Source organism: Coptis chinensis, chromosome 7, assembly GCF_015680905.1.
Source record: "Coptis chinensis isolate HL-2020 chromosome 7, ASM1568090v1, whole genome shotgun sequence".
NCBI classification, from domain to species: domain Eukaryota; kingdom Viridiplantae; phylum Streptophyta; class Magnoliopsida; order Ranunculales; family Ranunculaceae; genus Coptis; species Coptis chinensis.
The window spans coordinates 31210578-31237530 of NC_141462.1; the positions used below are offsets into that span (position 1 = coordinate 31210578).

At 38.0% G+C, this 26953-nt stretch overlaps 1 protein-coding gene, 2 long non-coding RNA genes and 1 pseudogene across 5 annotated transcripts; all 4 read right to left on the reverse strand.

Moving 5' to 3' along the window:
• Nucleotides 1-2524: 2524 nt before the first annotated feature.
• On the reverse strand, nt 2525-3621 carry LOC147487109 (uncharacterized). Its single transcript, XR_015203103.1, has 2 exons — nt 3482-3621; nt 2525-3053 (listed from the first exon to the last, which is right to left on the reverse strand). It is a non-coding gene; the product is annotated as an uncharacterized LOC147487109 (long non-coding RNA).
• Nucleotides 3622-4493: 872 nt separating this feature from the next.
• LOC147487110 (uncharacterized) lies at nt 4494-6481 on the reverse strand. Of its 2 annotated transcripts, none has more exons than XR_015202540.1 (3): nt 6159-6481; nt 5049-5284; nt 4494-4917 (listed from the first exon to the last, which is right to left on the reverse strand). It is a non-coding gene; the product is annotated as an uncharacterized LOC147487110 (long non-coding RNA). The 2 variants fall into 2 exon arrangements; XR_015202541.1 differs by having other exon boundaries at nt 5038-5284.
• A 2017-nt stretch (nt 6482-8498) lies between these two features.
• Nucleotides 8499-9521, reverse strand: LOC147487111 (uncharacterized). 2 transcript variants are annotated; one of them, XM_086575047.1, is made up of 3 exons: nt 9224-9521; nt 9018-9088; nt 8499-8826 (listed from the first exon to the last, which is right to left on the reverse strand). In XM_086575047.1, exons 1-3 carry the CDS (start codon nt 9335-9337, stop codon nt 8757-8759), a joined length of 255 nt encoding a protein of 84 aa, XP_086431173.1. In that variant the 5' UTR covers nt 9338-9521; the 3' UTR covers nt 8499-8756. The 2 variants fall into 2 exon arrangements, with proteins under 2 accessions (XP_086431173.1, XP_086431174.1); XM_086575048.1 differs by having other exon boundaries at nt 8499-8940.
• A 1079-nt stretch (nt 9522-10600) lies between these two features.
• LOC147487112 (protein FAR1-RELATED SEQUENCE 5-like) lies at nt 10601-25439 on the reverse strand (annotated as a pseudogene).
• Nucleotides 25440-26953: the final 1514 nt, after the last annotated feature.

Sequence of the window (26953 nt, forward strand, 5' to 3'; positions counted from 1 at the left end):
CGCTTTTGCTAAAGTGCTACCACTTGCTTGAGATGCTTGAGTTGATGCCATTTGATATTTGGTTTTTTTTAAGAACTGATTTTAAAGAATAAGAATATGATATATGATTGTTAGAAGTGTGAGTTGAAATGAAACAAATGTTGTATATATACCAAAGTTTTTTATTTTGACCGTTTTTGACTGTTCTGACTTTTTTACCGTTGGTAAACTAGCCGTTAGGACTCCGGACGGGGCGTTGGATTCCCCCAGTGAGTTTTGTAATCCAGACGGAATCCAACATCCCGTCCGAAGTTAACAAGTCAGTGACTATCTCGGTGGACAATTTCACCTTATTTTGAACTCGGGAAAATAGTCACCGAGTTTTCCACCCTGCATTGCACAGGCTTTTTGGACCCAACTAGGACCCAACTAGGTGAAAGTTTTCACAAACCCCCCTTATTTCCATGCATTGCAAATGCTCTAAGCAGTGGCTTGCTTGGTTCTCTGGTGAAGGTTGTGGACTGGACTAAATTTGCGTTAAGATTGAGAGCACAGAGGGAGTCAATGATCGGTCATAGTGCGTTCCCCGTTCTGCACTATTGCTTTAAACCTCAAATACTTCTGTGAATAGGATCATCTCAAAGTAAGCAAGAATACTTCTGTATTAATCTTTATCATAAGCGACTGACGATATTAATTTACTTCAAGAAGACGGGTTCTAATTCTGTTTGAAATTTATTTTGACAAAATTCTGCTACTTTGTTGGTGGCTAGCTTCGTGTACATTCAGATCCGAAGAATTTTTTTATGGCAGTGGGAATGTATACATAGAGATGTTCATCTTTTCTATCTTCCATTGCAAAATGATGGGTAAGTCTGTTCATAAAAAACAGTTGCTTCCATCCTTTTTCCTCTTTTTGTTGTCACGAGGACTGTTTCAGTTAGACTGTTGGTAATCAGGTAAATGGGGACATGAAAGTGCACCTTTTAACTGGAATGCCAATATACATACTATCATCCAATGCAAGTGCAATAAAAAAAATCAGTGAATTAGATTTAAGGAACATGATCATAATTCATAAGATATCAATGAGGCCTACTAAGATGAATCATAAACATGTTCTCATAAATAGACAGGGATAAGAGACGGTGTTTTCCGTTCTTATGCAGCAAGCACCCGTGAATCAAATGAGAAATAGAGACATAAATAAATTTCTAAAGGAATTCAAATCAGCTGCAAAGAGGACATCCTTGATATATCTCAAATTATTTCTCTAAAACTGCATGCTGCCATACAAAAATTGTCCCGAGTATTAAACACAAGGCCAATAAGGCGGTTGCAACATTGTTCCCTTCCCTAAAAATAAGAGAGCCATATGGGAGTGAATCGAGATAATGTTTGATGCATAATTATCCATGAATCACACTCCAAGTCTCCAAACGTATTAAGCTCCACACATTTGTTTTGAGTTTCGTCAATAGCTGCTAAAATAACCTCCAGTAATTCAGGGAAGGGAACCTGAATCTCAAGGTAAGCAAGAAAAATCCATACCTGTGGTTACTAAATCCACGAGAACAGTTAGAAGCACCATTTGTATTAATCTTCATCATGAGACGACGGAATACTAATGTATTATAAGACATTAGTAACCCTGGTCACCCAAATGCTGGAATATTAGCAACTCCTCCATGTTGTGCGTACTACCAGTTGAAAAACTATTTGAAAGTGATAGTTAATCACCAAGTACTATATTAGGTGAAATCCAGACCGGTTGAGACTCAAATGAATGAGAACTATCAAGTGGAAAAAATGAGTCAATATGTCCATCTTCTAAATAGAACACACCATTATCTAAAGTCTAAACATGTGAGACGGCAATTGGATCGAAATCTTTGGGTGATGCAATCCCACCAGCATGGATCTCATTTAAAACAGGCTTACCAACCAAAAAAAAAAAAAAAATTGGATCGACGAAAGAATTCAAACCCATCATCAGTGAAATAGATGCAGTTACCTCTGAATCCAGGAACACCTTTCGCAGAGATAGATATAGCTGAGTTTCTTCCCAAGAATATCATTTGATCACCCAAGTTATCCACTTCGACCCAATTTGGAGCATCCCCATATTTGTCAAGTTTAAATACTAGGAATTTTGTCGTGACATATTTAAGGGTGTTCATGTCCATAAAGCAATGACGAATTCTATAAACCAAACAAAGTTCACCACATGATTCCACCAAATAACTCCAAGGATTAGTACATCTATTGGGTGCGAGTGAAAATGTGGGTATCATGTTCATCATTTTATGCGCAACTAAGGCTTTTGATTCTCTAAATTAAAGCTTACTAGTGTGTACATTTTGGATAAGCCATACAACATCCCCTCATAGAAGATAATATCTGCGAATGACCATAACAACAGGGGTCTGCTTCTTCTCCTTCCTCCTCCTCCTCTGATCTTCCTCCTCCTCCTCCTCCTCTCTTGATCCTCCTTCCTCCTCCTCCTTAGACTCGAAAATTGAGAATAAACTATTGTAAGTTTGAGTACCAAAAACCGACCACTCTTGATCGTCGGGTCTACAGGTTTCAATAAAAACAATATCACTACACAAGGATGCAACTACAAGTTCGGAAGTGTTTGGTGTTGGTGACAAAATTGATTTCTTAAAATAAAATGGTAAGTTCTCATGCCGTGCCCTTTTGTAGCTGAGTGGTGGCACATATTGTGGTGGAAGACTGATTTGACGTCCAGAAAAAGGATCACATAGGAAGTTGCCTTCGTGATTTGCCATTATCAAGTAGCCTTGGGATGATTCGCAGCAGACACTCCGACTTGCTAATGCGGGCAGTTTAAGATTATAGCCTTCAGCTTCTGAGAGACTGAAGAATGTTCCGGTTGAAGGTAATGGATATTCTCTGCTGCAATGGATCTCCATGAATGACAAACTGCAGCAAAATGGATGTAATCTCGTAGGCTTAGTCGGGGTAATATCATCATCTCCCAAATATATTTTGGGAGTTGGAGACACCAACCATCCTCCTCCATCTCTAGGATACGACACAAACCTCAGATCCTGACAACCAATCAAACGATGTGTGAAATACAGAAATTCAATATACCAGTAACAGCTTTAACACGGTCAAATATCTAGTATTATATAGACAGAGTCTCGTCAGAGAGAGATGTGCATTAGAAGTAGGCTCCTTTTCCTCCATCAATTCTAATTCTTGTTCTTATATTATACTAAGTTCAACGATTCTACTCGCTTGCTAATTTAAATGAGTGGAATATTTGCAGTGGATTAATATTTAGAAGCAAACACGACTCTGTTTCCGTTTTGAATTCAAATTTGTAGGATTTAAGATTTTAAGAACGCGGTTTAAATTCTATTTTAATTCAATTTTATAGAATTATGGTAGTTATGAATACAGATCGAAATTCTATTTCGATTTTGGTATGGATAGTAAAAATCTATCTTACAAACAATAAAATTAAACTTACTGGAATGGAAAAAGAAACTTCTACTCCAACTCCAAACTCCGCCAAACTCTAGATCTATACGAATTGCAATTTTCACATCTACATGTTCAATTAAGAAAAAATAACTAAGAGAGATGCATATTAGAAATAAAAAGGAAAAGAAGAAAAACCATAAAATGGAACATGGGTCGGTTCTTACCGGTTTTTTCGGTTCTTTTTTTAACGGTTCCTAGTTTCCTACCGGTTTGGGTATTTCGGGTTTTTTTTTTATTTAAAAAACCCGGGATCCATAACCATTAATTAAATCGGTTCCAGTTCGGGTTCGGTTTCTTCTCGGGTTATACATTATTAATGCTAAAATTATTTTTTTACTTATGTAATCGATATTAAAGTTGATTTTTAGTGCGATAATAATATTTGTCACCGATATTTTTGTCCTCTCAAAATAAGTAATGGTCCTAAATTTAATAGTTTTTCAAAGTTTTCTAAAAAATTTAAGTGTATCTAATAAAAATTGTACCTACACACTACACACGTATTATACGAACACGTGTATGTTATAGTATTATACTATATTATCATACGTACATGCGTCATGTATATAATAAATACATGTATCACAATTATATCGTTAGTTACCATTACACGTATTTATTATTATTACTAGCAAATATGCACTTGCAAAGCGCACTTGCAAAGCGCGTGAAAACTTAGTGAAATAGCCTGATATAAAGGTTCGTACAGTGGTTGTTCTTTCTTATAGTCTTTAGACTCTTAGTCCACAGGGCTGTCAATCTGGGATGTTGTTTCTCAAAGTTAAGAAAGGAGGCATTATGTAAAGGTTCGATCAAGCAGTCCAACAATGAAATTTTCTAACAAATTGAGTTCTCGACATTCCACTGGATGTTTGTAAAGCAATTTAGAATGACCAATAAGTTAGATCCGTAAAGGAAAATGTTGACCTCAACAGTGTTTTCTGAGAAACCATTGGTGCACAATTGTCATGCGAAATATGATTAGAAAAGACACCAAATTATGTCAAATGAGAATAAACACCATTGATAGTAATTAACAGAACTTCAAATCACAGACACACACAGTAGATAGAAAATATGTTGTTACCCTTGTTCCTATAGAGGTTTAAATAATCTGACGTCTACAGACAATGGTCAAAACTTAAGATACCAAAAAACAACTTCACCGAAACATGAAAATGAAGTTCCAACTAAGCAAAGATCCACCATCGTGCATGGTAAGGACTCACAGCTTCCTACCCATTCTGGTACCCTTTCTATGCATACTGGTAATGCAACCAATATTTTCAACACAGACCTAGCAAGGGCTCGCAGTGCAAACTGAGCACCTGGACCAGGGGCCTTTGTTTTGTTCCCTTAAGTGGCACGAAGCTTGATATGAAAAACTGTAATACCAAGATCCTTGCACCGTGTTGCAATAACCTGTGTAGCAAGCATAGCAGTATATATGGCAAAGATTAGTCTCTATCAGCTTTGACTTTCCTAAAAAATCAATGACATGAATGAAGGTGTCATTTAACGATGCAAAAATATGGACCACACCGAAAACATACTCCCCATCTCGTACAACAGGTCCAAGACTTGTCACGTTCTCCTCCTTGGGCTCTTTGGCATGGTCTTCCTCCTTGACATGGTTTCAAAGACGACAGCGTTTGGGGAATACAGGTTTAGCTACAGAGCTGTTTCGCTACTGAGATAAGTGTAAGATTTAGCCCTCAACACTATTGGTTCACTGTTTTGCAGTTCTTATAATTTACATAAGAGCCGGTTTCATCTCTTCTATCCACACCTTAAAAGGAACAAAGCCAAAAGCAAAAACAAAAACAAAACCATGAAAAATGGAATTATTAGTTTAAACAATATTATCATAAACTATATTACAATTCACGCACAATTCCTAAAAGTGATAGAAGCAAAAAGAGTTACTGGTTTATAACATTCGCTCTTCTTCTCTCTTACACAAACAATGATAAAGGTTAGAAAGTTAATCACACAAAAAAACACAGATTTCCAAAGTGAGAATTATGTATTACCAAAATTCAAAAATTAAACTATGAGACATACTTCGGACCATAATCGAATGTAACAAACATAAATAATTGAAGTGTCTCAGGTGAATAAAACCAAATACCAACCGCGTAGAGAACTGAAAACTGATATCGGAACATATATATAACAACATTGGTTGAATCCTTCTATAGGGAGTGCCACCACGATGAGCAAAGTCTCTCTCAAACATTTCCTACGACATAGGTTGTCAAGCTTTTCCACTATGGTACAATAAGTTGTTGGGTAAACTATCATAATTCCGGGGGAGGAAATCGTCATGAACTCGAATACCAACTGCTACCATAGTAGATCGAGATATATCTGAAGAAAGTTCAAAAGTAACATAAAAAAGATCACAAACTCTAACTTTCTAAGCTTGGTATAATAAAACTCATTTGGCGTAAGATCTCAACATCCTTATGATTTTCTCATGGAAACAAACAATAAGTACAGCAACTCCATGCTCATCAAATTTGATTATCAATATCTATATAGATTTTCCCGACATATATAGCAGATAGGCATCCAAAATACAGATCGATCTTTGTCTTCTTATTTTACTTGCCCATAAACATAGTCAAACATAGAAAGAAGATGAGGAAAAAAAAACGTACCTTATGCAAACATCAATTAAATTTCAGAGAAGGGAGAATCGTTGTTGGCTTTGAGTTAAGTTGGGTTTTTTCACCAAACGAAAGAGCAAGATCCTTGAAACGATGGAGAGACAGGACAGTGAAAGCCTCATTGGTTTCCTTCACTACTGCTTGCAGAAAGTGTAGGTTTTCCACATCACATTCTTCGATCTTCTTATTGGGATCAACTATTTCATCCAATTCGACCATGACTTTTTTCATTACACCAGGGTTGTGCAGGAGCTCTGCTAAACCCCCACTCCGAAGTGGAGGCGGTTGTGTCTGCAAAACCGGTAAATAGTTCCTACACCACGAATCAAACAGAACGAATAAAAATATGAAAAACCAAAGAACAATAATAGGAAAATAAGTGTGAAATTTGTCTGAAGTCCTTCTTTAGTTCTGTTCGATCTAACCGGAATTGGAAGCATAAAGCAAAAACCAGTACTGGAAAGAGTTCATGAAGAAAGGAGGGAAAGTTGAAAGAACTCAGTATTAATGGTAGTTAAGTGGGTATTAATGGTATTTAAGTGGGTATTAATGGCAAGGCAACACCGCGTACATGTCAATATAGGCGTGGATTTGATTTTTGCTCTAAATTTACATAAAACTCCTTTGTCTGTGTGTTGTAATTGAAGGGTATAAATAGAAATAAAAAATTAAATGACAAAATAGTCCTTTTTAAAGACATTGAATAATATTTTTTTGTATTTAATTAGGGGTATTAGGTGGTAGAAAAAAGGCTGGTCTAATTTAAAAGGCCAGGTTAATTATGGTGTATTTTACTAATAGAGATTATTATATATATACACATATAATATATTAAGTACGTATATATACAGGGTATTAGCTAATTCCTAGTATACGTGTGGACGTTGACATTATTATTAATATTTATAATACACATGTTTAATGTAATATTATAAAACATGTATTTAATAACACACATTAACTATTATGTTATATATATTTAGTAGACTTTTACACCTAATAAACAAAAACTATATATTATAATATTTTGATTTGTCTTTATTTATTTATTTAGTTTAGTGTAATATAATACTAAACTTTATATATCAAAATCATAATAATCAGTTCAATTTTGGTTCGGATATTCATCGGTTTTTTACAACGGTTTCAGTTTTTTATCGGTTAAGTTCTTAGAGACCCATTTTTAATGGATTTAATATTTTAAAACCCATAATCGCTATAAACGGTTCTAGTTTCGGTTCCAGTTCCGGTTCTGGTTTGGTTTGAGATAATTAGGTACCCATGCACACCCCTCGTAAGTTTCTATTTCGAACTAAATCCTTTACTCCAGCTTTTTCCTATCTGTGAGTATGTGACTCTGCGACTTTCTGTAATAAGTTATTATTTCACTTGCTGACAGAGCCGACTTCGTCAATTGGTCCCACGATAGGCCCTAAAAGTCATATTGTACAGGTGTACTACTGCCCTATACCTATACAGCTAACCCACCAACTCAGATTCTAGGGCTGTGTCCAAGATGATTCTGGATTTAGCCCTCTAGAATCTAGCAAGCCTCCACGTACTCTATCGTACATTCTTTTACTGTAGAATCTAGATCGTTTTTTTCAAGAGTCCTGATGATCTCTCCTCCAAATAGAGCGCACTTCAGTCATAACCGTCCAAAGAAAGATTGCTCTTATCTCGAGCTTCCAACGTGGCTTTTACAATGGCTTTTACAATTAAAAGGGAGTCTGATGGCATACAAAAATCCAAAAAAACACTCAGATTCTCCCTCTCTTCTCCGAAACTTCTGTTTTTTTGGTAACACTTCTATCTCTTCCTATTCTGTAGCTCCTCTCTCTATTTTCTCTTCTACGTTTTGCGATTTTACCATGGCCAATTGTAAACCGCTGTCTTCGGATGGTACATGCATAAAAATTTCTACTTCCCGCTCTAATTAGAGCGCTACTTTTCCCAATCGTCAAAGTAGAGAGATACTCTCAAAGTAGAGTGTAGTATCTCGAGATTCCACATAGCTTAAAAAACTAAAAGAGTTTGACGAGGCTTTTGAATGCTAGCTTTTGAGTTTTGAATACACACTGAAAAACAACCGAAGTCTTCTCTTGTCTCTATTCGCTAGCTTTGTGAACTCCTCTGAGTCCCTTATCCTCTATCTATCTTTTCATGGTGAACTGTAAATTGTTTTCGTTGGTCGGAAATCTTGTCGTTGTGTATCACCACAAATTACGAAGAAATCAAATGAAAAAAACACGACAAAATCTACTTTGCCGTCAATTTGGCAAATTTAGATCAAATTTGATAGTTAAAGTGGTATTGCAACATAGTCTCCAACAATATTAACAATACTTCTTAAGAACAAAATAAATACCATGGCGGGTTAAGAATTTTATAGATATGTTCCCATCATGTGTATTTGTTTACACCATGTTCACTATGTCTTATGTACAAAAGCAAAAACATCTCCAAAAAAAATAGAGCAACGCCCACCTATACAACTATTGCTTCCATCATATACAAATAGAATATGAGCAAAAATATTGATGGCGATCCATGTACAAAAAATTGAAGACCATTGCCCCCATAAGCGCTTTAATCTTCAAAAAACCAAAAGAATTGAGTCCATACCATTTGCTTCCATATGCCTTCATATTTTGTAAACCTGCAAAATGAAGTTGTTATGAAACTAATAAGAAATGTTAAGGGCAGTTGATTGCATTACTTGAATGGGCTCATTAAGATCAATGAAGGTGTTCCCATAGGTTGTTGTTGATTCCTACAACATAAAAAAAATAATAATAATAATTAAGACAACTTGAGTAATATTAATATAGCGAGATTTTTAGTGCTTACCTGATTGAAAGTTTGAGTTGGATAGCTTTGGCTAACAATTGGTGATTGTTGCACATTACTTTCACCAAGACCTTGCACAATTTGGCACAAAAAGTAAGATTAGTATGTAAACATGAGTAAGATGAAGTAAGCATTTTCTATTTTATTATTTACAGAAAAATATCATTATTTGAATAATTCCAACCAACTAATAAAAGAAGACTAACCTTTAAATCATGTAATCCTCCTATATCTTCCCATGACACCTTGGGAATATCCACAGTAACACCTCTTGTTATGCTTGGACCAACCACAGATCCTGCATGCTTCCAATCTTCCATTGTTAAGCAACATATAACACCATCTTTAACTAATCATATCACCAAATCTCTTGGCTGCAAACATTGCAGCCTCCCGACATAAAGCTTCTAGATCAGCCCCAACATATCCATTGCAAGATGTAGCTATAGCTTGTAGGTTGATATGGGGATCCAAAGGAAGCTTCTTTGAATAGAGCTGAACCAATTCAAATGCAAATAGGAACTACAGTTTAGAAAAGAAATTGCCATCCAAACACAACTAATTCCCATTGGCCAATGATTCAACATCAGTATTATTGACAAATTCTTAAGTAGCACCTACATATCATTTAATATCTAAAAAGTTTTACCAGGCCCACCCATCTCTTTCTCTCTTTATGGAAGGCAGATACCTACCATGAGGATTTGTAAGCACTCTTCTTCATTAGGTGTTGAAACTTCTACTTCCCGATCAAAACGCCCCTGTCTCCATAAAGCTGGATTAATTGTATCCTTTCATGATACCCACAGATCAAGCAAAAATGACTAGTCAGAGAGATAATTTAACAAAATTAAAAAGAATGTATATGAAAAACAAAAAAAATTCTAATTGGGAAGTCAAAAAGAGGAATTTATAAAGAAAAAAACATATTTTATCACAAAAAAATATGAGTATTTAGTCCCACATCTTAGTTATTTTGGAGATAAAATTTAATATAACACATTCTTAACTAATAGCATTCCCATGGTTATCATTACCTGACTAGAATTATCGGGCTCAAGATTAGTCTTCGTAGCACAAGCTTCAACATTTTGGCCTGAAACAAGTAAATACAATTAATTGAACATGAGTCAAACATGAACGCACATGACGGTTTTACTTGACGTATTAAGTTGCTCATACCTCTTTTCCTTTTCTTTCTTTGGCTCATGTTAGACATATCAGTGGATATTGCAACTGAAGATTGTGTACAAGCCAACAACACAAGATTTAGCATATATATAGTAATGAGTTCAGCAAATACAGAGCTATGAATGACTATAATTTACTATGATTTTGCGTCTAGCTTGGAGCTCTTTCTGTTCTTGTCTTGCCATGATGGTATTCTTTTTGGTCGCCCCTTGTGCTTCAAAATGGGTGGATCAACTAGTGGCTTTGGTTCGTCCATACGGCTCCTTAAACATTTCTGACTATCATTAAGTCCACTTTCAATATGATTTAGAGAACTGATTCTCATATTTTTCATTGTAGACTCAGCTTCTTTTAATACTTGATGGAAACCCAACATTACTACCTTGTAAACTTCAACAGACGATAGTAGCACCTTTAGTAGCGATATTAACAACTTCAAAACAAAGACTACTAAATCTGTTTGTATTAGCCCTATGACAATCAGCTACTATCTCCCATCATATCCCTCTTTCCTTATAACTGATCCAGACTTTGCATCCCTAGTCCAACTCTTTAATATATATATTGATGAGGAAGGTGCAAAACATCCATAACAACAAAAACCTTCAAAACATGCCTACACAAGTAACCGGTAAATTCATACAATAGACAACTACAAGTGGCACTATTGTCTTCACAGTCAAAACTTACCGTTCGGAAAGTGTTTTCATGGCCCAATCTCCACACACGAAATGTGGACCTTATCCCAACGTCCTCAACTTTTCTTTGATGATACGAAAAACTTTCATGTAACTAATCTCGAAACCTTGTAAATATTTCTCTTGTGTAAATTTCTGCTGCTTCCTTCTCAATTTCCATTAAAAATCTCAAAGCACGCTTCGTATAATTGGTTTTATAGTCCTCATCATTTTCAGCCTCCCTTCTAACAATGACAGCCATTTTGTATTGTTTCATAAATGTTGACAAGGGCAAACTTCTGTTCAAGTAACCATCAAAGTATGCATTTATACTTTCACTGCGTTGAGTTGTGTACTTTGACACTCTCTCTTTTTGCGTATGTAGATGGTATATGGTCGTTGAACAAAAGAGAAGCGTATCAAAACCTAACTATCCCTCAATAAATAAAGGATGAGTAGGGTATCGTCCACTTTTAAGTGTATGTTATGTGAAGAAACGAGACCGGAAAGGGGTTTGAGGGATTAAAACTAATATTGTAGAGATTGTAGATTCTAATGCTAAACTAAGCTAAACTAACTAAACTATTGAGAATTTATAAGAGGGAATTCAAGAGATTAGAATCCACCAATACTTTTAATCTATGATCTTACGCTTCATGGTTGTTCTTACAAGTAGACTACAATTAGGCAATCGAAGGCGAGTGCGATGCCCTTTGGATGAAACATCGTTAAGAATTAACTCTACTTAAGGTTGTTCCTATGTTTATGCTATTAATATCTTCTTTCCTTTTATGTAAGCTCGGGCAGCCATTCAATGTATTACCAAGAGCAACATCAAGGAGTACTTCCTAATAGGGCAGCCATTCAATGAATCACCACTTAAGGCAAACACAAAGAATACTTCCCCAGGCACCCACTCCCCGAGCTACCCCTTCTAAGGCAACACAAAGAATACTTCCCTAACTCTAAAGAATTACACTACTAGAAGAAAAGTAAAGAACACTAGCATGATATTAATATTGCAAAACATAAACCCTATTCTATACTTCCATCCCCAAAATTGTGGGCAATGGAACTAATAACTACAAACATAAAGAACTAACCTTGATTGAAGAACACCATGAACCCGGGAAGAATCATTAAACTTTAAGCGGGTCTTCATCTTCTCCCTTGAAGGAGAAGATTAGCCTTCCATATAGAAGGAAGAACACGAAGAACGAGAAGAAGAAGAGTTGAAGAACATAAGACTAGAAAGACTAATTTATTAAGACTCGACTAGTTAAAACCGATCTTTTATTATTAATCTCTCTCTCACTTTCAAGTTAAGAGACAAGAATATAAGTGAATTGGCAAATTACATGAGGCACTTAGGTCCTCTATTTATAGGGGTTACAATGAGCTCTAGAAGCATTCCAAACCGTCATTTGTTTCCTAATACAAATAGGTTTCTTTTAGAGTCCAACTTCATGTCCAAAACCGAGAAGGGAATTGGCTTCATTGTCGATTCATGCGTCTAGGCGCATTATCCATCGTCTCGGACTCAATCAATGCGTCTGGGCGCTCGATCTATCGTCCCGGACTCAATCAATGCGTCACGGGCCTTTCGATCCATCGTCCCCGGGCGCGTAAGCCCGATTTTCTCTCTTACGCTTCATCCTTCTATCCTCTTTTGCGGGCTTTGGTCCAAGCAACGAATCCTTTGGCCTTGGGCTTCCAAATAGACTTTAATATAGGTCCAAGTCGCACCTTTAACAGCTCCATTCCTTGGCCTTCTCCATGATTGTCCATGGGCCTCCCATGTGATCCTTAATGCTCCGAATTGCTTCGTTTTACCCCATTTTCTCTAATATTCTACAAAAACTCTCTTTTTCACCTCCAGAGTCTTAAAACACAACTTATAAACACTATTAGTCCACTAAGATGGCTAAACAAGAGGCATAATCGAGGGTTAAATAGCACTTTTGAGCACTTATCACAACTCCCAACTAGCCTTTTGCTAGTCTCTTAGCAAATAAGATAAAAAAAAAGATAAAGTGATCAAAATCACATCCTAATAACAAAAATAAAATCCTAACTCATTTTTAGCGGGCATCGCGATTGCATTTACCATATGCAACAAGGCTTTAAACCTTTAAGTTCCCCAAAAGGACGAGTTATAGTCTCGTGAGGGTTTTCGGTGATATACCCACAAAATCAATCAATAGCATGTTCAAGAATGATAGTATTTTTTTTGAGAGAAATTCCTTACCCACTTTGTGCTTACTCCAATAGACAATCTCCATTGCTAATTACATTGCTGCAAAGACTCATAGATTATGATGAGAGATAGTAAAATTGACAAAAATTCTCAATCAAGGCTTATGTGTGTACTTAGTCAATTTTCTATACTCTCCTATCCAAGAAACTAAATCCCTAGTTTACCATAGGTAGATAATCTTGACTTTCAATCCTCACCGGTCATACTCTCGAAAAAGAATCTCTCGGAAGATGGTCTACTATTTTACCTCATGTATGTGGGGAAAAGAATAATGCATCTGAACATCCCACATACTACCTTGAAGAGCAGGACTTACGAATAAAAGTAGTCTCATGGAAAGAATGTCAATCACATATGAAGTGTCGGGTCCTTCACTTTAGCATCCTCTCACCTATTCTAGACTTAGCACTACCATCTTTGTAGTGATAAGTCATGGGTTGTAACTTGGCTTGGGTATTGGTTTATGAAGGAAAGGTAAAAAGGATTCTAAGGTTGTTTCTGAAAACACTAAGGGTTTTGCTTATTTCTTTGGAAGATTTCTTCAAATTCTGTATTGCAGAGAAAATTCTTCCTTTGTCTTAGCTTTTCCATCCATTCGTTCTTCCTTTTTTTTTTTTTTTTTTTTTTTTTTTTTTTTTTTTTTTTAAAGCTCAGTGGTATATCCTTGATTAGTACTGGATATGCTCGTTTTCCACTAGCTTCTTTCACTTGAACAAAATGATGGACTTCATTGTATCTCTCTGATATTTCCTTGTAATCTTCCTTTTGTGGTCTTTCTTCCTCCTTGTGCCCCTCATATTCTCAGAAACATATGGGTATGGCTGATAAAGATTTTGGCTATACTCCTTGTCTGGAGTTGGGTGATGGGTCAAGGGTTTTATGAAAAAAATGGCTTATTGTAAGGCTCAAAAGGGTTTAACATGATGGTCCTACTAGGTGGGATAAAGGCTGAATGGGTTCACTACTTGACTTATCGGTATGATACTACTGTTTTGAATAGACTACAAGACCTAATGGCTATCTCCCGGTTGATGTCACTTTGATTAACCAAATCAACGAATAATGAGACTATATTACAACGACATAAAGAACTGAAAGATGATGAGTCACTAAGACTTCGGATTTTTCGTAAGAACTCTCCAAAGAATGAGTATAAAGCTCAAGTCTCACGGGCTAAGTCTAAAAAATTCTACTTCCGGTTTACTAGGGGTTTAAATCTCTCTTCTAGCAAAAGTACACAAAACCGACTAAAGTATTATGGTGGTGCCTTGATAAAGAATTCTATCAATAAGAACTATGTCCGAGCATAATAAATAGTCTAAAAGCGGCAATGAAATCAATAATATCAACTATCTATCAAATTCAACACTAAAAGCGTTATAGAATATATATCCCGGACTCATCATTAAAATTCATTTTTCTCATGCTATCTTGATATAAAAACAAAAATGTTTTTGTTTTTGAAAACTAATTTTTGAAATTCGTTTCTCAAGTACACCCTCCCCCTACTTATGCATGCATTGACCTCAATGTATAAAGAAGTAAATGAAGTGGATGAGAAAAAGGTAGGATATTACCATTGATGCCGAATATCAATATTTGATCTTTCTCTGTCATATAAAGGTTAAGCTTACAAAATAGAGAAAATCAAATATCATTAGTTCAAGAAACAAAACAAATACAGGATTATTAAAGTAACTAATCCTACTGAGCAAACCGTGCTCAAAACTACTCGTGGCGGCCTCTGACGTTACGACGTCCTCTGTCTGCTCGTTCTCCTCTCGGTTGACTCTCCAGCCTGACTACCCGCTCTTTAATCTCGTCAACACTACTAGCCAGGGTATCTACTGACCTCGTCAGTCCCGAAAGTGTATGTGTGGTCTTTGCTTCGGTAGTCCTCTGATGTTCAAACAACGCCTGCATTCCCCTCTGCATATGTATCATAGCAGCCCTCATGTTTTGATCCTCTATAGCTTGATAGGGTGCTATGTTTCCAAAATCATACTCAGTAGGGTGTGGTGCAGCTACAGGGTACGTCGGCTGTCCCATCACATCTAAGTACTCGGAGCTCCATTCTCCTGCGGTCCTTGTAGCCAAAATACTCTTAGGATCATAGCTCTCGAGTCTCATCCGAGCAGCTGATCTAAATCCTAAGCCTTCCATGATTTTTGTGGCTATGACCGGGAGTGCTATCTTAGAATGCTCTACCTTCTTTGTCTTCATATTCCCCAGCCTTCGAAGAATAAATCTACACATACAGATTCTAACGTCCCTAGTCATCAACATCCAAAGCAAGTGTAGACCGGGCTGGTATAAAGTGTTCTCACTCACCGTGCCTACTACGTTGTGACAAAGCCATTTGTATCGCGAGTCTGCTTGGTTCTTCTGCAGGGAGACTTGGTCTTTGTGCGGCCTGCTTGATTAACCTCGTATGTGGGCCAAGGCGTCCATGGTAATCCTTCAATCCTCCCGGTATAGGTGTCTCATCCCCTCGCATACATCGAATCACGGGTGAACTCACGAGCATCTCCCTCGTCAACTTAAACTCGTCTGTCTCAAATTTCAACACAAGCTCACTCGTCTCTGGTATGAAATGGTCTATAGCACCGAAAAACTGTCTAACTAGACCCTCATCATACGAGTCACTCTCGTCATACAAAAACACATCCCAACTCAACGTTGATATGGCATTTCCAAAGTGTGTCGAGAGACCCTCTCTCTCGAACAAATTCCCAAACTTCAACTCTGGATGTATCTCTTTTAAGACTTCCATAATAATCAAACAAAGGAAAACGAATAACGACAACCAAAAAGGCGAAACTGTAATTACTGTTCACTGGTCGAGCTGATGCGTCTGGGCCTTAACTTTCGATGTCCTATCTATCGTCCCGGACGCACGGTTGAGTTCAAAATTTTTGATTTTGGCGGGGTGTGAAATTTGATGGTGTCTTTCGAATTTTGGCAATGGTGGGTAGCTTATGCTGTGTTGTGAATGATATATAAAAATGGGATGAAGTGGTGGTGGAACAAATTAAAAAATTTGCTTTGTTGCGTCTGGGCGCTTGATGTTCAAGTAAAATTGATGTGTCCCAGGCCACACTTTGAGTGGTTGGGTTTGGAATTCTTGATGGATGATTTCTGAACTGATTTCCGGCAATGGGTGGTGGTGGTGGTGGAGGTGGCGAATCTCTGTTAGGGTTTTGAGGTGATGTGGGGAAGAGAATGAGTTGTTGGGCGAAATATGAACCGATTTGGCCCAAACCCATATAATTTTTTTTTTTTTTTTTTTTTTTTTTTTAGAAGACTAAAATTACATGTAAAAAGGGAAAGGAAATCTTAACATTAGTTTGAAAACTACCGGACCTTAAAGCATGGGTTCCTAATCAAAATTTAGTGGTATGAAATGAAGTGATCGAGAATAATTAAAACGAAAGTTTTTCAAAAATGATGATAGGTCTTTTTACGTCGGATCCCTAAGGCGTAATGTGAGTCTTTTAAAGTCGGATCCTCAAGACTAGAATTCCCATTCCAAAACTGATCTCTCAACAACATGCTTACTTCCTATAGACATTTTATACTTTCGATCTACTAGAGTTATGAGACTTTGACTCCGCTTGCAACTCCTCTCGATAAATGATAAAGTTATGAAAATCGAGGGCCCGCTATCGGTTGCACTTATACTAATGAGATCCTAAGGAGTCAAACTTACGGCGCTTGGCTTCCTCATGCAAAAACTTAAACTAGACAGAGTAACGGGTTCAGCAAGACATAGAATGTAATCTTTAAGGTGTGTAGGTAACTTACCCCATTTTCCGCTTCAACAAGTGGTTTGATAAACCGGATCCTTGAGAAAAATGGCCTCCACGTCTCCGATGGGTAACTCGAGAAAAGGCTTTTAGTCGATGAGCATTGACTTTGAAACGAGTCCTTCTCTTTATGTCTTCTACTTCAATAGCTCCAAAAGGTGTGACATGTCTTACTATAAATGGTCCCGATCCATCTAGATCTCCGACTTTCCGTGGAAAATTTCTAGGCGAGAGTTGTAGACCCGGAACCTTACGTCGGGTTCAAAATCTCTTTGAGAATTCTTCTGTCATGTAATGCTTTAGTCTTATCCTTGTAAATCCTTGACTTATCATAAGCATCACTTCTCAATTCCTCTAATTCAGCGATCCGAAGCTTCCTCTTTCTCCCCGCTTGATCTAGGTTGAAATTCATCTCTTTCACTGCCCAATAGGCTTTATGTTCTAACTTCAACGGGTAGATGACATGCTTTTCCATATACCAAACGATAGGGTGACATCCCTATGGGTGTTTTTTGATCTGTTCTGTATGCCCATAGTGCATCTTGGAGTCTAAGAGACCAGTCTTTCCTAGATGGATTTACTGTCTTTTCCAGAATACTCTTGATTTCCCTATTCGAAACTTCTGCTTGACCATTAGTCTGAGGATGATATGGTAAAGCTAGCTTGTGAATTACTCCATACTTTGCCATAAGATTCCCAAATACACGGTTACAGAAGTGAGAACCGTTATCACTGATGATGGCTCTCGGTGTTCCAAATCTTGGTAGAATGTTCTTCTTCAGAAAGTCCACGACGACTTTATGATCGGCGGTCTTCGTAGGAACTGCTTCAATCCATTTTGAAACATAGTCCACAGCTAGTAGAATATAGGTGTAACCAAAAGAAGGAGGAAATGGTCCCATGAAATCTATACCCCATACATCAAAGATTTCTGAGATAAGGATCGGTTGTTGAGGCCACTCGAACCTTTTCGAGATCTTACCCAAAAATTGGCATCTCGGACATGCTTTGCAATAAATATTTGCATCTTTAAAAAGAGTAGGCCAATAGAATCCAGCTTGTAATACCTTGTCTGCAGTACGTTGCGGGCCAAAGTGTCCTCCATGAAGGCTGATCATGACGAGAATGATAGAATGGATTCTGTTCCAATTCTGGGATGCATCTTCGAACAATTTGATCCGAACACTTCTTGAATAAGTATGGATCATCCCAAAAATAATATCTGGCCTTTGAGTAGAATAAATCTTTTTCTTGCTTGCTCCAATGTGATGGTACCTTGTCGGTCACAAGATAATTTGCAATGTGGCTGTACCATGGCACTTCTGATATACTGAACAACTGTTCATCAGGAAAAGTCTCACAGATTTGTAAATTGTCTTCCGTATTCTCCACTAGCAATCTAGAAAGGTGATCAGCAACGACATTCTCTGTTCCTTTCTTATCACGTATCTCCAAATCAAATTCTTGTAAAAGTAGTATCCATCGGATCAACCTAGGCTTGGCATCCTGCTTAGCGAGTAAATGACGCAAGGCAGCATGGTCAGTATAGATAATCACTTTTGAACCTATCAGATATTGTCGGAATTTGTCAAGAGAATAGACAACGGCTAAGAGTTCCTTCTCAGTGGTAGAATAATTAATCTGAGCTCCATTTAGAGTCTTGCTAGCATAGTAGATTGCATACGGCACTTTCTTGTCTCTTTGTCCTAGAACAGTTCCTATAGCATAATCAGATGCATCACACATGATTTCAAATGGCTGGTTCCAATCGGGCGCACGAATGATTGAATGGCGATGTGAGTGCTTCCTTTAACTTCATAAAAGCTTCAACGCGGGATGTATCAAAATCAAAGACAATATCTTTTCCTAACAAATGTGGCAATGGTCTTGCAATTTTCTTTGAAATCCTTGATAAATCGGCGATAGAATCCAGCGTGACCTAGGAAGGCACGGATATCTTTAGCAGTTCTTGGTTTGGGTAGATCCTTTATAATATCAATCTTAAGCTCGATCTACTAGAATTCCTTCCTTTGAAACTTGGTGACCTAGCACTATCCCTTCCTTTACCATGAAGTGACACTTTTCCGATTCGGAACTAAGTTGGTGTCGCAACAACGTTTAAGGACTAAGGAAAGATGGTGTAGGCAATCTTCAAAAGATGATCCAAAAACTGAAAAATCGTCCATAAAACTTCCATGTATTTCTCCACCATGTCGTCAAAATACTCATCATGCATCGCTGAAAAGTGGCGGTGCATTGCATAGACCAAAAAGGCATCGACGGTAAGCGAATGTTCGAAACGGACATGTGAATGTGGTCTTCTCTTGGTCCTCGGGGTGAATATGGATTTGAAAATATCCCGAGTAACCATCAAGAAAGCGATAGTAAGCTTGTCCATAATCTTTCTAACATCGATCGATGAATGGCAATGGAAAATGGTCTTTCCTTGATCGCTATTCGGTTTCATGTCGATGCAAACTCTCCATCCGGTCTGAATCACGGTTGGTATCAATTCATTGTTCTCGTTCTCGATCAACGTGGTTCCGGATTTCTTTGGCACAACTTGAACTGGACTAACCCGTTGACTATCGAAATAGGGTAGATAATGCGGCGTCAAGGAGTTTGGCGACCTCTTCTCTAACTACTTCCTTCATTTTCGGATTAAGCCTCCTCGTGGTTGCTTAGAAGTCTTGGAATCCTCTTCCGGATGAATCCTATGTTGAACTATCATAGGGCTGATCCCTTGATATCATCAATTGTCCAACCTATAGGCGACTTGTGTTCCTTTAAAAGTGCCACTAACACGGATTCTTGCTCCGTGTAGTCGGATCGATGCAATGACTCTTGGGTAGGTTCCCAAATCTCCCAAGAAAACATACTTGAGTGTAGGCGGTAAAGGCTTCAATTCTAGCTTAAGCGGCTCCTTCTTAAGCTCTTTAGGTGGTTTATCAAGCATAGGTGATTCAAGCTTTTCTTTGAACTTGATGTCATCCAAGGCAATGATGAATCCAAAATCGCATTGATTGACTCAACACTAAGTTCCTCACAATCTGAAATGCATCCGAGCTTTCAATAACTTCGTCGGCCGGGGATATGAATAAGTTAGATAATCCCGTGCTAGCTAACGCTTCAATCATGCATACCTGGATTCACGGTATTACACCTCCTCGTGGTTCTTTGTAACATATGGAAAACATTGGTCTCGACTTTCATATTACCAAAGGATAACGTCATATTACCGTTTCGACGGTTGATGAGTGCATTTGCGGTGGCCAAGAATGGTGCGCCTAGAATGATTGGTATCTGCCTACGGATGTAGGTTACGTGTCTAGTACTATGAAATCAACCGGATAATAGAAATCTTCGATCTTGACTATGGCGTCTTCAATGAGTCCTCTAGGTATCTTCACCGATCTATCTATCAACCGTGTAAAAGTAACATCGGTTGGTTTTAGATCCTTCAAATGACTTCTTCGTAGGCGAAATATGGTAGAAGATTCACACCGGCACCCAAATCTAATAAAGCTTGTTCCTCCAAAGAATCTCCATTCTGCATGTAACAGTTGGACTTCGGGATCTTTCGGTTTCCACAACCGATAGATTACGTAGGGTAATGATGAACATCTTTGGCGATAAAAGCTTCTTTGGAATGTTGGTCTTCTTCTTTACTAGATCTTTCGGAACTTGGCATATGAGGGAACTTGCTTGATGGCGGTCGAAATGGGATATTAATCTGTAAATTCTGAAACATACATCGCCAAAATCTCCTTAGACTTGGTCATCCTTTACGGTATTCACTAGTTTGAAGGAAACGGTCTTTGGATTCTTCAATATCGGTTCTCTTCTTTTCGAGCGGTTGGCTTGGTAACAAATAGTGGAGTGACAGGTGGAGTCACTTGTGATGGCTTCTTCTTACTTACTTCCACAGTAGTTCCTTCAACAGTTTCTTCAGCAGGTTGCACAACACTAGATATATCTGGAATGTTAGAACTGGGTGGGATGGTGGGGACATAAGTTACCTTAGGCTCCACAGAATCTTTTCCTGGTTCATAGACAATCTTGTTATCAACTTTCTTGCGACCTCGTGAGTGGTGACATGAAATTTAACTTGGGCATTTGACCGAGAGTAATCTCCGGGTTATCCACCTGCAAGACACCTTTTCCTTTTGGATTTGGCTCCGGCTGGCTTGGTAATGCTCCTTTTGATCTCTCTGTCAAGGCGGCAGCGATTTGCCCTATCTGGCCTTGAATGACACTAAAGTTATTCTCCAACTTCTGGGTTCTTTGATTTGTCTGTTTTATCATTGACAATGGTGGTGATAGCATCTTCCAGATGTGGGGTAACTGCTTTGCTTGCCTGAGGCATAGGCGCAATATATCCACTCATAAGATCTGGTACTAACTCTCTGTTTGTGTTGGCTTGGTATTCTTTGGTTCTCGGTATGACCGTTGATTTACGTATGGTTGTTGGCGGTTTTGGAACCGATCTTCGGTTATTCGGCCCGATTTGGCTGATTTTGGAATCCTTGAGGAAAATTCACGTGATTTGTATTTTGAGGCTTCCAATAATTACGTCCTTGATTGAACCGGGTTATTTCTTCCTAAAGAGTTGATACTACATGCCTCTGCATTAGTATCGGATAATCTGAACACTCTTGATGGTATGGCCTTCATCGAACATAGCTCACAAATGGTATAACAAGGCTTGGATGGTGAGGTTTAGCTTGGAAATTGTTTGGTTTTGGAGGATTCATGGAGAACCCGATCAAACTTCTTGTTCAGATTTTCAAGTCCCGTTGATAGGCTTGCCATAATTGATAGCATTGCTTGATTTGGGTCTTCTTGAATTTGGTTGCCAAATTTCTTGACACCCTCCACTCTAGCTCGTCCTCGTTGCTAGTACTCCATTGTTGAGTGTCTTCAGACTAAATTCTCGAGAAAGTTGTAAGCTTCCTCTCCATCCAATGATGTAAACTTACCTTGATGCATTGATCGTATCATCATCTGCTTGTTCATAGTAGAAAGTCCTCGAAAAGAAAAAATGAGCCAATGTGCTCTTATCATAACCATGATGTGGACATGAGACTAGCAGATTATTGAATTTCTCCCAGCTTTGATGATATTCTTGATCACCTTCCCTTTGAAATTGGCGATGGCTTTAGCTGCATGGCATCACGCTTACGGGGTGGGGGTAGAACTTGTTCATAAACTTTGTTCTCAACTTCTCCCAGTTGTTGATTGAATTGATCGGTACGTGCGGTTAACCATTCGGATACTTTTCCTTCGAGGGAGAGTGGAAAAAAGAATTAACTTGATACTCTCATCCCCGATATTACGATTCTTGAAAGTTCTCGGGGGTGATAGAAATTTGTTCATGTGAACATAAAGTGAACATTATGCGAACCATTGAACTTTGGAAGCATAGAGATTCTTGATGCTCTAAGTTCAAACCGATTAAACTCGTCTCGGAAAAACAATCTTCTTTGGGTGGGTCTCCAATGATTGGCGAATAGAAATCGCTTCAACTTCTTTCTCTTGTGCTTGCATGGGTGGGATAGCTTCGGGATTATTGGTGTCCAAAACACCTCCCTCATTATGTCGGCCATTGTATCAATCTCGTCTAGTATTCTTGTGAGTCGGTTGTTAAACCTTGTCCATTGTTGTGTTCTTCTTTGGGACGATGATATGGACGACGGGGGCATACACTAGAAAATTCTATCACGAAAATAACAATAAACTATCCTACTATGCAACTATTCTAACTTATACTAGAATGTAAAACTACTTTTCTTCAACCGAGTTGGGCTTTGCAGCTAATACCTCGCCGTTGTCTAAAAGTTTTCTCTTGAGGGGCTATGGTGAATCACTTGGATTGCTTAAGTACCACCCCACGGGCGATAGTCCGTTTGTCAAGATTCGGACAAAAAACACTAGAGTCCGATATTTATTTGTGTTGGCTTACAACTTCAATTGTTGAAAAGATCCTAAATGCAATTATACTAGAAAGCAATAAAACTAAACTATGATGCAACTATACTAAAAAGCAATAAAAAAAGAATGAAGATTTGACTAACTGGATGGTAGATCTTGTCTTGAGATGTCCTTCAAGCTTCTTTCTTTCTTAAAAGGATGGATGATCGCGGCTAAAATTACCTCAAGATCCAAAATTCTAATCTTGAAAGAAAACCTTAAACATAAACAACTTTAAAAACGGCGGTGGCCATTGACACTCTCTCTTTTTAGTATGTAGATGGTATATGGTCGTTGAACAAAGAGAAGCGTATCAAAACCTAACTATCCCTCAATAAATAAAGGATGAGTAGGGTATCGTTCCACTTTTAAGTGTATGTTATGTGAAGAACGAATTTGGAAAGGGGTTTGAGGATTAAAACTAATATTGTAGAGATTGTAGATTCTAATGCTAAACTAAGCTAAACTAACTAAACTATTGAGAATTTATAAGAGAGGGAATTCAAGAGATTAGAATCCACCAATACTTTTAATCTATGATCTTACGCTTCATGGTTGTTCTTACAAGTAGACTACAATTAGGCAATCGAGCGAGTGTCGATGCCGCTTGATGAAACATCGTTAAGAATTAACTCTACTTAAGGTTGTTCCTATGTTTATGCTATTAATATCTTCTTTCCTTTTATGTAAGCTCGGGCAGCCATTCAATGTATTACCAAGAGCAACATCAAGGAGTACTTCCTAATAGGGCAGCCATTCAATGAATCACCACTTAAGGCAAACACAAAGAAATACTTCCCCAAGGCAGCCCACTCCCTGAGCTACCCCTTCTAAGGCAACACAAAAAATACTTCCCTAACTCTAAAGAATTACACTACTAGAAGAAAAGTAAAGAACACTAGCATGATATTAATATTGCAAAACATAAACCCTATTCATATACTTCCATCCACGGTGTGGGCAATGGAACTAATAACTACAAACATAAAGAACTAACCTGATGAAGAACACCATGAACCGGAAGAATCATTAAACTTTAAGCAGGGCTTCATCTTCTCCCTTGAAGGAGAAGATTAGCCTTCCATATAGAAGGAAGAACACGAAGAACGAGAAGAAGAAGAGTTGAAGAACATAAGACTAGAAAGACTAATTTATTAAGACTTCGACTAGTTAAAACCGATCTTTTATTATTAATCTCTCTCTGCCTCCGAGTTAAGGAGACAAGAATATAAGTGAATTGGCAAATTACATGAGGCACTTAGGTCCTCTATTTATAGGGGTTACAATGAGCTCTAGAAGCATTCCAAACCGTCATTTGTTTCCTAATACAAATAGGTTTCTTTCGAGTCCAACTTCATGTCCAAAACCGAGAAGGAATTGGCTTCATTGTCGATTCATCGTCTAGACGCATTATCCATGCGTCTCGGACTCAATCAATCGTCACGGACGCTTCGATCTATCGTCCCGGACTCAATCAATGCGTCTGGGCCGCCGATCCATCGTCCTGGGCGCATAAGCCGATTTTCTCTCTCTCGCTCTATCCTTCTATCCTCTTTTTAATGGCTTTGGTCCAAGCAACGAATCCTTTGGCCTTGGGCTTCCAAATAGACTTTAATATAGGTCCAAGTCGCACCTTTAACAGCTCGATTCCTTGGCCTTCTCCATGATTGTCCACGGGCCTCCCATGTGATCCTTAATGCTCCGAATTGCTTCGTTTTACCCCATTTTCTCTAATATTCTACAAAAACTCTCTTTTTCACCTGTAGAGTCTTAAAACACAACTTATAAACACTATTAGTCCACTAAGATGGCTAAACAAGAGGCATAATCGAGGGTTAAATAGCACTTTTTGAGCACTTATCATACTTGGCCGCACAAAATATGTCACGAGCATAAACAGATGCCCACTTTTGTCGTTTTTCATAAAGCCTCGCTAACCACTTGTTCCCTTCTAAGTCATACCTTTCAATTATCTCTTTCCAACTTAGCTCAAACTCTTCAACGGTCTCATTCCCATACAAACAATACATGAAGTCACCCAAAAAACCTTCTTTTGAATTAATCACGTGTGACAAATTTGTCTTTGCATTTCTAGTAATATGCCATGTACAAAAGCGATGGCGTACTTGGTAACACCTTTTCTATTGCTCCTCCAATTGCTGATTCTTGATCGGTAAGAATCACTCTTGGTTGCTTACCATTCATTGACCTCATCCACGCTTTCATAACCCATTCAAATGACTTCTCGCATTCATTGTAAAGCAACGCACCTCAAAATATTATTGTTTGGAAATGATGATTGACGCCGACAATTGGTATAAATGGCATGCCATATCTATTTGTCCCATATGTAGGATCAAAACAAACAACATCCCCAAAATAATGATAATCCATCCTTGATTGCGCATCAGCCCAAAAAAAAAATTCTTAGTCTGTCCATCTGAATCAATTTGGATAGAGTGAAAGAATGATGGATTATCCACTTCTTGACGCTTGAAGAACTCAAGAACAGATTGTGCATCTCCCACTAGAAGCTCATGTCTTCGAATTTTACCGAAAAGGTTTCTGGCATCTCTTTCGCTATAGCCAACATTGCGGCTTCCTCCAGCTTCAGTTCCCATGTATCGCATCATAAGATTTGTTTTGATTCCAGCTAACTGCATGTTCTGAAGCACACGTTCTTGCTCTTCCGGTATCTTCCTTGAAGACCTCAGCTTGTGTCTTTTGGTCGGAGTTACAAGTGGATGATTGTGTTCTTCGATAACTCGAGAGACAATCCAAGTTTTGCCATCTTTTGTTCGGGTGTACATTGTTGCCTTGCATCCTGTTCTTGAATCGGATATGTTTTTCTGCCTTTATCTTCAAACGGTTTCGAAGAATTGCTAAAACCTTGGAGCAAACAACAGTACGAGTGTGCATTAATTTCTTTTGTACGCTGAGATTTAGAAGTCGAGTACCTCCTAATGCTGAATCCAATCCGCCTTGCATAATTGTTGTAATAATTATATGCTTCATCTGGTGAATCAAATTCCATGTCAGCACAAGGACATAATTTATCCGCTTTATCTTCATAATCTCCCTCTTCTATTTCAACAGTTTGAGACCCATTTATATTATTTTCAGCAACACCATCCTTGGCTTAATCAAAATCTTCACAATTGTAATTATCATCCCCATAAATATCTTCAAATTGATCTGAGTCAGTACAAATTTCTTCATTCCCTTTAATGTTATCAAAGCCAAAATCAATATTATATTGGTTTGGCGATTTTATTAAATGATATGTTATATAGCAATAAATAGGATTAAAACCAAAAAATCTATTTTTATACTTCTACATAAAAATATATGAAGTTGGGAATGAGTTTACCTGATAGAAAATCGAACTCCATAGAATGTCTTGTAAGGAAGGACACTAGAAAACAGAACCTAAGGATTTCGGATGATTGTTCAGCAAATAAGGTGGGAAGATATATAAGTTTTTTCCCTCTTTGTTTTTTTGGGTTTGCCCACTCTATTTTGTTGGGTTTGCCTCGTCACATGTCTTTTTAGTTCTAAATCCCATCTGGGTATGAGCTGTCTATTTGGACGGCTATAACCATAGTGCACACTAATTCAAGGAGAGAATGATCTCTCTTTGTCAGTTGCCTTTTTTCAATAGGAACTCGTCCAACATTTTCAAGTTGGATTAGGGTTTTTTAGACATAGACCTATAGGTGTAATACGGGGCGGGCCGGGTCAACCGCGGGTCAAATAATGATAGGTCGGGTTGGGGCGGGTCTAGGGGATACAAACCCAGTGGTCACCAACGGGGAGGGGCGGGGGCGGGGGCAGGTTGAAGTCATGTCTTAGTACCATCACCCGACCTGTTGGGTCAGCTTACGGGGCGGGTTTTAGGCGGGTCATCCAGGTCGAGTGGAAATTATCATTTTAACCCAATTTCACCCAGAAAAACACTTTCTAATTATGCAAGTAATATATTTTCAATTCACAACATAAACAAAAAAAAATATAATCAATCAATTAAAAAAAAAA

What these genes read in the sequence shown, in the direction of transcription:
- LOC147487111 (XM_086575047.1), bottom strand. Translation starts at nt 9,337, where the DNA reads ATGGAAGATTGGAAGCATGCAGGATCTGTGGTTGGTCCAAGCATAACA. An exon ending in GAGGATTACATGATTTAAAG is followed by an intron (nt 9,089 to 9,223) that starts GTTAGTCTTCTT and finishes AAATTGTGCAAG; the next exon opens with GTCTTGGTGAAAGTAATGTG. An exon ending in CAACTCAAACTTTCAATCAG is followed by an intron (nt 8,827 to 9,017) that starts GTAAGCACTAAA and finishes TTCATTTTGCAG; the next exon opens with GTTTACAAAATATGAAGGCA.